Source organism: Macaca fascicularis, chromosome 14 (genome assembly GCF_037993035.2).
Source record: "Macaca fascicularis isolate 582-1 chromosome 14, T2T-MFA8v1.1".
Classification (NCBI taxonomy): Eukaryota; Metazoa; Chordata; class Mammalia; order Primates; family Cercopithecidae; genus Macaca; species Macaca fascicularis.
This window is the reverse complement of record NC_088388.1, coordinates 30,656,899-30,669,469: the sequence shown is the minus strand read 5'-3', so window position 1 is coordinate 30,669,469 and position 12,571 is coordinate 30,656,899. Positions and strand designations below refer to the sequence as shown.

Sequence of the window (12,571 nt, the reverse complement as noted above, 5' to 3'; positions counted from 1 at the left end):
AGCAGGAATAACAGTTACGAAAAGGAAGTAAATACGAGCATTTTACTATCACTTAGTCCGTTAGGACTCTTTATCGGACTTAGTAATACATCACACCCTTTAGCTCCTGCAATACCTGCCATGGTCCACCTGTACATCAAGACTAATGATTGGGTCCATCCTAAGTGGTTTGCTCAGTTCAGTGACGCTAAAGAAACTTACAATGACCAGCAATTCACCGTCTTAGGATTCCCTTTATTGGCTTCACTTTTACCCTTAAAGACCTACCAGGCATAAATTGGACATGGTATGGGGGCAACACTCTGCTCCCAGTGCCGGAGAACACTCTGCCCAAAGATAAGCTTCACATCCTCAGCTGGGACAAAGCCCAGTAATAGCAAATGCCTCCCTCTGCTTTAAAAGCAGCGAGGAAGGACCATGCTTGGGAGATCTCAGATATTTTAACATCACACTTGTAATTGCTGATAGTTCAAATATTTACGGAGGAGAGTGCAACAAGCGTGATCTAAAAGGATCAGAAGCCCTAGTTGGGGGGCTTTCAGAATCTAGCCTCTCATTCTGGTTGGAAGTCCCGATGGGAATGGCATGCTCTAAGTAACCACCTTGACTATAATGTAAACATGGGCCTTTCCGAATATGCCCCCTTATGGAATTCCAGGCCCTTGTATGATGTTTGCTAATAGTAACAGCTTACACATCTGTGGCGAACTGGAGGCATCTGGACTGACAGCCCCTGCCACAGGATCATCTGTGATATTGGCCAGGGCATATTATGTCTTTAATTCTTCGAAACTCCATTTGTCAGTTGGACGCTTCTCACTTGGCATGTCAAATTCCAAATGGCATCGTAAATATCATAACTATGGATATCCTCATCCCAAGGATGCCCCTATTATATGTAAAGAAGGGAAACTTCTATGATACAAGAAAAATCTGCTGGTGTCTCTCACAAGCCACAACTTAGAACCGTCCCTTCAAGGAACAGCACTTTTTTTTGTTTGTTTTTTGTGGCTCCTGGATATATTTAATCCTCCCAAGGCACTGGAAGGAAACTTATACTATAGTAGCACTAGTTCCTGACTTATTATTTTTAAATTCTACAAAGATGGCAGCATCATCTGGGGTTATCCCTAACTTAGGCTCTTTTCTAGAGACTACACTACATTGAATATGCTGGACAAAGAGATCTATCATTTCTATGCCCTCATAGGGAGATTTAACTGAAAGAGCAGACTGGGGAGGGCATGCACAGGACTCCCATCTTAGAAAAACCATGAATGGGAAATTCTATAGCCAGAGGTCTAGTCTGGATTACGGGCATCCCTCTCCTTGAAAGATCAGTACTTAATATTTCTATTACGATGCAACAAGGGTAGAAGGCAACTGTAGGTGCCATAGAGGCACAACAGCAATCTACAGACTGTTTCACCTCTGTAGTAGCACAGGACAGGGCTTAGACGTCCTTATAGCTGAAGTAGGAGGTACCTGTGCACTTATAAATAAAACATGCTGCTTCTGGATTAACACCTCTAGTAAAGCAGAGGAAAATCTACAGGTACTTAAAGATCAAATCAAAATCATTAACAGGCTACAAGAACATGCAGGCTTCAGCCCCGGATGCCTACAATTCCTCTTTAATGAATTCTAGTTTTCTTTATGGAATTGGTTAGCTCCTTTATTAAGCCCCCTCTTACTTATATGTCTTGTATTAATATTTGGACCTTGCATACTCAATACTATGACTCAAATCATTTCCTTTTGCCTAGAAGCAATCAAACCAAATGGTGCTGCAAACCGAACCACACACGGACATGCCACTCTTCGGAGGACCCTTAGATCAACCCCAGGAGGAGCCCTAGCTGTTGTTCCCCACTTGATGTCCCTTTTCAGCAGGAAGTAGCCAGAAAGAGTCCTTGCCCCAAACCCCCTAACAGCAGTTAGGATGGCATCTCCTTAGGGAGGGAATATGACAGGAGTTATTAAGGAAAAACTGTTGGTATTTCTTATACCTGTCCTTAAGAAATCTAGCCCAAATTACCTATGCCTGCATAATTTCCTATTTCCTTATTTAGGGATATAAGTGATATTTTGATCATCTTAAAGTACAGCTAATGGGAAGACTCCTGCAGTCTTCCAACCCTTAAAACTATCAATTTGCACAGCAAATTGCAAACATTACAGAAAATGGTCTTTTATTACAGGTCTCCCCTTTCTCTTTTGTCTTTTCCAGTGCTGAGTATTACAGCAATTAGCTAGCTTCAAGCTACAGTAATAACAATGACAAGGCAGCTGCTGTTAATACATTTTCAATCCTTGAGACCCATAAAATTAAAATTTCAAAGAGAATTATCACTTAGCAGGCACCAACAGAGATATACTTGGTGAAAATGAAGTCATTTAAACTGTCCAGAAGAAAGGAACTGCCAGAACATATATTTTAACAAGAATTGACAAGGAAAGGTTTAGTTGGTATCTAGTTCTCTACTGAATGTCAATATTACTTTCCTATTATTGTTAGATCTGGTTTTCAATTGTAATAATAATTTTGAAATGTGTATCTAAAGATTGATTACAATCAACTATTTATAGTAGAGGTTATACAGTGAGGAGGAAACACATTTAACAGCATTTTATACATATCAAAATCATTAACATCTAACACGTTTTGATTCGGTACATTATTTTTCCCATTTTTCAATCTAGTTATTTTAAGGAAATCAGCCTGGCTTGTCTCTGAGATACTACTCACAGCCAACAATGGCTCTAATCCCCTCCCCCATCTTTTCTTTCAACTTAAGCAAATACAGGCATATATTCCTCAGATACATACATGTTTTCCTGAGAGACTCTCATACAAGTATAAAATAACATGCATGAAAGCTATTACTAACTCATCAATAAACGGGGAGACTAGTAAGATGTCACAACTGATTCAAAGGGAGAATTCAAAATATACATATATAAGTAACGAGGAATCCTGACTTAGCAAAATTGGACACTGTCCACGGGTTAACAATAAAATGAATCTCCATTGAACACAACTTGCATTTCCATAAACAATAATTACCTGCGTAACTGTCAGGATTCCACAACTGACAGTTGTAAAATATCATAATGATAACTCCAAACACCCCGTAAATACTCTTTTTGTTTGCTTCAAAGTCTTTCACTTATTTTCCTGACACTGGCCTCAGGAAGGGACTGAATGCAGGCACAGTAAAGATGTGTTGTACTTTCTCTCTGTCCTTGGTCTTTGTTTCATTCTGCACATTTGTTGCACTTGTCTCTCTGTGCATCTTGGTTTTCTTTACTTGAATGCCCCAGCTCTCCCTTCTACCTTCACTGCACTTAAAAACCCTCCTCCTCCTCCTTATCAGTCAAGTGTTGACTAGAAATCAGAAGACATGGAGCCTGTTTTTAGCTTTGACCCCCACTAGCTGTGTGCCCTAAGGCAAGTCAGTGATACTTTCTGGGCATCAGTCTCCTTCTATTAATAATCTGGATCAGTGATCTCCAGACTTCTGAATTAACACCAGTAGTTTGTTCTATGTGGTATTGTTTATACCTGTCTTAATGAAGGATGGTGGGAGTATATGCTGGGTAGGTGAAGAGGAGAACGGGTATTTCAGTCAGAGAGGATGCTTAGTAGCCGGAAGTGGTTATAAATTACGTTCTGCAGGATGGAGGTAAAAGGGAGGCTGAGTCTAAAGGGTCTTCCATGCTATGCACAGGGCTTTGGCCTATATTTTACGGATGACTGAAAACCACCAAGGAGTTTGAAACATAAGATATGTGATAAGAGTCTGTTTTTGAAGCACTTGCACAGTGGCAGTAAAGGAAAGAGGCTGAAAGGCAGTGGCCAAGAAAGCAAAAGCTCAGCAGAGCAGGGAGGCTGCTGAAAGAGTTTAAAAAGGAAGTTGGAAGGCAGGGACTGTGAAGATGCATTTGGCAGATAAAGGACTTGGGGTGAGAAAACTGAAGGAGAGAAAGAAAGGCTTCAAAGACTCCCAAGTGTGTGCTCAGCTGAGTAGCTGAGTGGATATCATTCCCTGGGATGTGGGTCAGAAATATTACCATGTGCTGAACACTCTTCTAGGCCCTGGGAATTCAGCCATAAACTAGACCTGAATTCCCAAGGCCTGACCTAAAAGAATTCACATTCTAGGGAGGAGTTTTTAAAAAGTAAACAGAAGAATACACAAGTAAATTGTAAAAAGTGCCAAGAAGGAAACAAACAAGGGATTTGGAGAAAAATGGCAGGGATCAACTTTGATTAAGGCAGTCAAGGAAGGCCTCTCTGAGCAGGTGGCATTTAATCTAGGACCTAAAAGACATGATCTAAGCCAGTGTGTGATGAATGACTATGTGTGCGTGTGAAAGGTTTTGTGCTGGGAGAGGCAAGTACTCCAGGCAGAGGAAACAGCAAGTGTGAAGGCTCTGAAGTAAGTATTTCACAGGTAGAAGATCAGCTGGCTGGAGCAGAAGTGAGGAAGTGCTGAGGGTGGCAGAAGATAAATTTGTAGGGGCCAGATATGGAAGGGCTTGAAAGCTGATGAGAACAGTCTTACCAGAAAGGAAATGATTCCTAATAGGAGACATGGGGAGAGGGAGAGAAATAATCATAGAAGGTGAGAGGGCTTGGAGATCCTGAGCTCTAGTGGAGGAACTGGGCTTCTTCCATTTCATGAAATAAGAGAGAGAAGCTGGGTTCACATTCCAGCAGATTGGTAGGTTTTCTGGTAGGAAGGCAAGGAAGTTCATTACCCAATGACTTCTACTGTCTTAAATATAAACAAAGTCATCAGCTGAGAGTATGGCGACAGGGTACGAGAGGCCTGACAAGAGAATAAAAGGTATAAAACAGTCATCTTGGGGAGTGGAACGGTGAACTACTAAAGAAACAAAGAAGGGTTGTTGGGCAGCATTAAGTGCCGATCTGAGCTTGAAATCATGAAGCAAGGCCAGACAACAAAGTTGTGCAATATTCTCCAGCAATGTTCAGCTGCTCAACGCCGGCCCAAAGAAATGGGTGGCAGGGTTCATCCTGGCTAAAGGTTTGGCTAGGCCAACTCCATATGTAAATTAGGTCAACCATGACCTTAAGTAACAACTGTTTCAATAGACTAGGTGCGGAAGCAAGATCACAGTGGGCTTCACTCACTTTGATTTAGAAGTAAATGAAACTTGGAGGCATGGAGTTCTAATGACTCTTTCAATAGTGTTGCTATAAAGAACGGCCAGACAGGGAAAAAGAAAGGAAAACTGGTTAATTCAGACAGTTTTCTACTACATGCTAAGGGGTAACATTAGGAGATAGGGAGAGATTAAACATATAGGAGAGCAGAGGTCTAAGAGGTCAGACTTTGTCGAGATAGAGAAGCCGGCATTAGAAAAACAGGAATGGGAGGAAAGGTAAAGATGCAGGTAAGTCTGTAATAATATTAACAAAGTAATATTAAATGTGTAATAATACCACTGATAATAAGAATTGCTAACATTTCTTTATTGAGTGCTTATTTTGTGCCAGGCATTTTTCTAAAGACTTTATATGGACTACTTTACTTTATCCTTACAACAACCCTATTGTACTAAGAGAGATTAAGTAACTTGTCCAAGGCCACCAAGATAGCAGGTGGCAGAGCCAGAATTTGAACCCAGGCAGTCTGATTCTGGTCCTTAACCTTTACATTATACTGCATGTGGGAAGAGGAAGAAATTAAGAAGTTCACACCTAATAGCTTTCCGTTTCTTTGTGATTTTGGAGGAAAGGTCACCTTTGAAACAGGTGTGGGGTAAAGGATGAGGTGAAATGGTGAGGTTCTGGAACAGCTACTTAAGGGATTGTAAAAGGAAACTCCCCAGAAGACTGTCACATGCTACTCAGAGGCCAGCTGCAGTAGGACACCAGAATATTTGTAGAGACACTAATTCATATAGTTGAATATACCCAAAAGAGTGTATGGTAAAGGGGTAGGGGTTGGGTAGAGAAGGATATGACCATGGGAATCGGATGTTAGAGTGAGGGGGAGGTAAAGATGAACAGCATTGATGAGATCAAGGAAAAAAAAGGGCAAGGTATTGGATGTCCTTGTGTTGCAGAAATACCAAAGAACAAATATTTGTTCAGCGTCAACAGATATAGGACACTGTGATAGTTAAGGTAAAATCAAAAAATAGAAGTAGTCCCTACCTGGTTTTTCTCTGCAACTAAGCAGAGCTCCCTAAAGGGTAGGGAATGGGTTGTTGGTATAAGCTATACCTACCACAGTGCTTTGCTCAATAAACAGTGGTTGCATTAAGATCATACCTCTTACATTTAAAAAAGTCCTATATCAGAGGTTATGGTATTTTGTAGACTGCTTCGGGCTCACAGGAAGTTGTTTATTTGGTCTACACAATGCTTAGAAAGAGTCTGAGCCTAAATTTTAAAGTCAAGAGATTTCATATAAAATCTGAGTTTCCAGTTTCCTTTAAAAAAGCAAAACTAAACAATGGGCTGATAATATTCCCACATAGCAAAAACGATCAGCGTTGTGTACTGCTGCCTCTTAAAACAGGGCATATGCTGGCCCTAGTATCTTCTTTTTGGTTTCCATCTGGCCAATCTAAAATGCCATATTCTCCATAAAGTCTTCCATGAGTCACTGTACGAAATGACCTTCCCCTCCCTGTAAACTTGCAAAATACTTTGTCATCCTCTAACAGAACTTCGTCCTTTCCCCTCATGCCCCACTGCCCATTACTCATATATATTAATTATAAATACGCATTTGCAACTGCCCAAGTTTCTGAAGAATAAGAACAACTTACTCATGTTTGCATTTTTCAGCCTGGACTTTAATATACAGTTTCTGAGTAAATGCTTTCTCTTTTAGGGAAACACTCTGTGACTTTGCTGATGCTAGAAAAAATCAGTTCAAGGGACAGTCAGTAGGGATTTAATTTCAGAACTGTAAAGCCAGTTTAGAGATTATTGTTATAAGCTGCAGCTGACCTGAAAATAACACACTTGACGCCTGAAGAATCTTTAGAATACAAGACGAAAGTACATGAAACATAAATCACTTGGGAAAGTTACTGCAAAGGATAACAAAAATTATTGAAAGGGCTACAGAGGGAGGCAAATGATATGTGTTCAGAAAAGAATGTTTATCAAAGACAGAATAATAAATAAATAATGCACAGGTCTTGAGAGGGAAGGTTTTGGTGAGCAAGTCTTCTAAATCTTTATCTCCAATCCAGGTCTCTCTCCTAGCTTGAAAGCAATACCCAGTGTGATGGTTAATACTGAGTGTTGACTTGATTGGATTGAAGGATACAGAGTATTGATCCTAGGTGTGTCTGTGAGGGTGCTGCCAAAGGAGGATTAACATTTGAGTCAGTGGGCTGGGAAAGGCAGACCCACCCTTAATCTGGATGGACACAATCTAATCAGCTGCTAGCGTGGCTAGAATAGAAGCAGGCAGAAAAATGTGATAAGGGAGACTGGCTTAGCCTCCCAGCCTACATCTTTCTCCCATGCATCGAACTCCAAGTTCTTCAGTTTTGGAACTCAGACTGGCTCTCCTTCCTCCTCAGCCTGCAAACGGCCTAATGTTGGACCTTGGGTTCATGTGAGTTAATGCTTAATATTTATTTATTAATGCTTAATAAACTTCCCCATATATATATATATATATATATATATATATATATATATAAAAAAAATTCCATTACTTCTGTCCCTCTAGAGAACCCTGCTTAATACACCCAGTGTATAGTACCATATGCTGAGGCTGTACCTCAAACTCAACATGTCCACAACACGCCCATGATAAACTGTTTCTTCCTGTATTCTCTTTCTGGTGGACCACCAGGCCCCAATCACTAGATCAGACACCTAAAAGTCATTCTTGATTTCTTTTCTCACTACACACATCTAATCAATAACCAAGACCTTCTGATTTTACTCCCTCACTCAGACCTCCAGCATCTCTTGCCTGGATTCTTGCCATGGCTTCCTAGTCTGTCTCCATGCCTCTAGTCTTTTTAACTCTAGCCAGCAATCCCCAGGCTTTCTTCAGTCGCCTTGGCTGATTATCTCATTGCCCTTCGTTTAAAAACCTAAGATTTGCTCAGCAGGTCCTTTAGGTCTGGTCCTAGTGTGTCCAGAATTGGTTCCTTCCAGTGGGTTCTTGGTCTCGCTGACTTCAAGAAAGAAGCCGTGGACCCTTGCGGTGAGTGTTACAGTTCTTAAAGATGGTGTGTCCAGAGTTTGTTCCTTCAGGTGTTCAGATGTGTCCAGAGTTTCTTCCTTCTGGTGGGTTCGCGGTCTTGCTGACTTCAGGAGTGAAGTCACAGACCTTCGCAGTGAGTGTTACAGCTCTTAAACGTGGCGTGCCCGGAGTTGTTGGTTTCTCCTGGTGGGTTCGTTGTCTTGCTGACTTCAGGAGTGAAGCTGCAGACCTTCACAGTGAGTGTTACAGCTCATAAAGGTAGTGCGGACCCAAAGAGTGAGGAGCAGCAATACTTATTGTGAAAAGCGAAAGAACAAAGCTTCCATGGCATGGAAGGTGACCCTAACCAGTTGCAGCAAGGCGAGCTTTTATTCCCTTATTTGGCCCCACCCACATCCTGCTGATTGGTCCATTTTACAGAGAGCTGATTGGTGCGTTTACAAACCTTTAGCTAGACGCAGAGTGCTGATTGTTGCATTTACAATCCTTTAGCTAGACAGAAAAGTTCTCCAAGTCCCCAGTCAACCCAGAAACCCAGCTGGCTTCACCTCTCAGTAGCTTTTCTCTTTAGCTTCATCTCTTCTCAAGTCTCTGGCCCCTACTTTATGTTCCAGAACACCAAACTTAATATGGGAACACACCATGTCCATAATCAGGGACAATCCTGAGATTGTGTACATGCTACTTCCCCTACGTGGAATATCTTTACTTTCATTGCATGTGGTTATGTCTTCCTGATCCTTTAGGCCTCAGTAGATACTTTCACTTTTTCCTGAGGTATTCTCTAACCCAGTCAAGTGTATACTCCTAAACTACCTTGAACTTTCCCATCTAAGTCATATTGTCATATGTCATACTATGTCATATTGTCATACCATCCTTGTCTCTTTGCTAATTTGTCTCTGCCACTATACAGCATGTTCTAGGGGAGAAGGAACCAGATGCAGCTTGCACTCTTAAATCCACAATGCCTGGCACATAGTAGGCACTCACTAAATATTTGTTGAACTAATCACTTACAGTTGAATGTTCCCCTTCCTTAAGGCCAAAGAGACTGTCTCTTTCAATTGCCCATGACCCGCTAAAACTACAATGAAATTTTATGACTTCTTAAAACTTTTCTTATTGCTGTTTTTATGTATTTGTACAAAACCAGACAGACACAAATATCTAGAGGGGCTCATGTATTTAACTGGATATTCAAATCCAGTGTGAGCAGTGGAAGCTGTGGTAACCTGGCCAGCACCCTCGGTAAAGGCGGTGTTCACTAGCAACCACAATCCAGATCCCAGGAAAAAATAAGGGCCCGATGTCACCATATGTTCTGAGGTTTTAAAAGAAGCTGAAATGCTTCTGGATTTTGAAATGTTGACTTGGCCGGGCATGGTGGCTTACACTTGTAATCCCAGCACTTTGGGCAGCTAAGGTGGGTGGATCACCTGAGGTAAGGAGTTGGACACCAGCCCGGCCAACATGGTGCAACCCCATCTCTACTAAAAATACAAAAATTAACTGGGCGTGGTGACATGCGCCTGTAATCCCAGCTACTTGGGAGGCTGAGGCAGAAGAATCGCTTGAACCCAGGAGGCAGAAGTTGCAGTGAGCCGAGATCATGCCATTGCACTCCAGCCTGGGCAACAAGAGCAAAACTCCGTGTCGAAAAAAAAGAAACGTTAGCTCAAATTTTTCATGAACATTGAGTTAGGCAAATGAAACATGCCTGTCCATCAAGCTGTCTGTGGGCCATGTTTGGTATGAGAATCCTAGTTTATTCTGGGGTCCCTTAAGGCTCTCTTTGATGCTCACATTACACTAAGATTTACTGATTGAGGGCATGAACACTTCTCCATACACACCTGCCTAGGAACGATCTCCAATTATCTGTCCTATCTCCAAGATCTTCTCTCTCCCATCCAACCTTGCCTATCCACCATTCTATTTTCAGAGTAGTCTTCGCTAATTTGGGGAAGTCACTTATTCAAACAAGACAGCGGTTGACAAATACTTAGCAATGAAATCTCCTGCTAGTTACTACTTTTTAATTAGGATTTTCAACCCTAAGAAAGATATACATGGGAGGAATAAGATAGGGGGAATAAGGGAGCTAATTTTGAGGGGTTTCCCTGCCTCTTAGGTGGGGTTTATCATATTGTGCTGAAACTGCTTATTCGTCTAGTTCTCCAGACCCTGGGCCATTTGTCTTATGTACCGCCATCTCTGAGCGCGGAGAAGGTGCTCCATAAAACTGTTGGTTTGTGTAAATGACCGAAAACTACATGCAGAGTGAGGGTGGATTTCCCTTTGACTTCGGCTTAAGGAAGAATCGTTCCCATGATCATCCCACAATTCATCTAAAGGGAGATAGGCAAGGAGCAACTGTTCAAAGGCAAAGCGCTGGCAGCCGAGGCACAGCTCCGGTTCGGCAAATGTCTCCCGAGTGCCAAAAGTCTCCCCAAACGCCTAACTGGTCAGGGCGCAGAAAAGAAGCTCGGGGAGCGCGGTCTTCGCCCCAGCTCCACTTCGGAGCTTCACGATTCCTTCTCTGGCCTGTCTTCCTGATAAATACCCGCTGAGGTCACCCAAACGCTATTCTCTCTGCGTTATTTGCTTCTTTCCAATGTTTGGCGCCCAGCTCCCGTCGTCGGAGCGCCCCGCCCGGGACCACTGATCGCCTGGGGCCGCAGCCTTGCTTCCCAACGCGAAGGCCGCGGTGCTCCAGGGTCGCAAACTGCCCGGCCCGAAGCCCCGCCCCGCAGCCAAACGCCCGGCCCGCGACCCCGCGCCCAGCTCCCGCCGCCAGGTTCCGTCTGGGCCTCTACTCCTGGGAATAACCGGTACCGGTGACCCCGCCCCTACCTGCGCGCCGCATCTCCGGGAACAACAGTCTCCCTCCCGAGCGTCACAGCCAGACATGGCCTAGACCAGGGACCCACGCGGCCTCCAATCTCCGCACCACTTTACTCGCGGCGCTCAGCCTAGGTTGAGGCAGCAAGGCCGCAAATGCAATCAGGCGGCGCTGAGGGCAGCCCGGGGGCGGGGCGAACAGGGTGGGCGGGGTCTGGTAAGGCCCCTCCGGCTGGGCTATCCAGCAGCGCACCTGACTGCCCGGGAGGCGTGGCCAACGTGGTTGGAGGCGGGACTAGGAGGGCTTCAAGTCTGAGAGACCTAAAGGCACCTCGATCGTCTGGGGGTGTGGCCAACCATGTGGGAGGCGGGGCCTTGATGCTGGACATCAGGCTGTGCTGCGGGCAGCCGGTGAGAAGGCCGTGAAGATGGCGGCCTCCTGGAGGCTAGGCTGTGATCCGCGGCTACTGCGTTATCTTGTGGGCTTCCCTGGCTGCCGAAGCATAGGACTGGTGAAGGGGGCTCTTGGGTGGTCTGTAAGCCGCGGAGCTAATTGGAGATGGTTTCACAGCACGCAGTGGCTTCGGGGTGAGTGGCCGGGGCTCGCTCAGCTTCTCTGTGTAGCTGAGTGATGGGCCTGGGACAGGGGCAGTCTTGATTGAGGACCTGCGTCTGGGTGTTGAGGTGCGCGGCCTCCCTATTCCTTTCCCTCTTTCTCTGGGTGGGGTCCGCCGACTCGGCCTAATGCATGCTGTGGAGGGCTTTCTTGGCAGCTGGGAGAATTAGACCCTACCCTAGGCCTCCTGGTTTGTATGACTTTGTGACTTTGCCTTGGAATTTGGGTTATTTGTGAGGCGCGGAGAGGGTTCCTAAACTCTCCTCCCTCAGCCCCCTTTCCAGTCAAGGCTCAGGTTTCTTTAGGGTTGTCAAACGTCTCGGACGAGAAAAAGCTGCCCAAGGTTGCCGAGATTGAAAAGCCACTGTTGGGAGTTCTTACTCATTCTCTAGGCCTCTCTGTTGGGAGGTGTTTTCATTGAGGCCAGTCGAGTTTTACCCCACGCCATGACTCGTGGAAGACTTAAATTTGTAAATTCCTACGGCATCACAGACAAAGGTCCAGGAGAATGTTTCAAGCAAATATTCGCTTGAAAGAGCGAACATTTAGGAGATAAATCATACCAAAAAGTTTATTATAGAAAATTGTCGTTTAGTAATGATATTGATACGGTTAACACAATTCTTGCAGTATTTAACAGTATGCAAAATGGCAGGCTGGGTATTATTTTTCCTTATTTGGGGAGAGGGTTGGAGGGAAGCAGGGATGGAGAATAGGACTGACGTTTTTTAATCTGACGTATTGCCTGCCAGTCATCGTTCCTGGCACTCTACAGAATGAATTTTAATTTAAATAGGTCTAATAGACATTGCCTTCGTATTCTGAGCTACCTGAGGCCCAGGAAAAAAAAAAATCACACAAAGCCATATAGTAAGATGAGTGTATTGGGGTTCCT

The 12,571-nt window shown here is 43.9% G+C and overlaps 2 protein-coding genes across 16 annotated transcripts in view; one reads left to right on the top strand and one right to left on the bottom strand.

Annotated features, from left to right (window-relative positions):
- The window catches only part of APIP (APAF1 interacting protein), a 39,988-nt gene extending 28,760 nt beyond the window's left edge, over positions 1-11,228 (bottom strand). For all 11 annotated transcript variants that reach the window (XR_012423337.1, XR_012423338.1, XM_005578208.4 and 8 more), the window contains exon 1: positions 11,073-11,228. Coding sequence is in view for 6 of the 11 variants with exons in the window: in XM_005578209.4 (XP_005578266.1) it covers positions 11,073-11,129 (57 nt within the window). In the remaining 5 variants the exon portion in view is untranslated. The remainder of the gene's footprint in view (positions 1-11,072) is intronic.
- A 222-nt stretch (positions 11,229-11,450) lies between these two features.
- Positions 11,451-12,571, top strand: part of PDHX (pyruvate dehydrogenase complex component X) — an 89,060-nt gene continuing 87,939 nt past the window's right edge. For all 5 annotated transcript variants that reach the window (XR_012423336.1, XR_012423335.1, XR_001484767.4 and 2 more), the window contains exon 1: positions 11,451-11,648. Coding sequence is in view for 2 of the 5 variants with exons in the window: in XM_045371670.2 (XP_045227605.2) it covers positions 11,489-11,648 (160 nt within the window). In the remaining 3 variants the exon portion in view is untranslated. The remainder of the gene's footprint in view (positions 11,649-12,571) is intronic.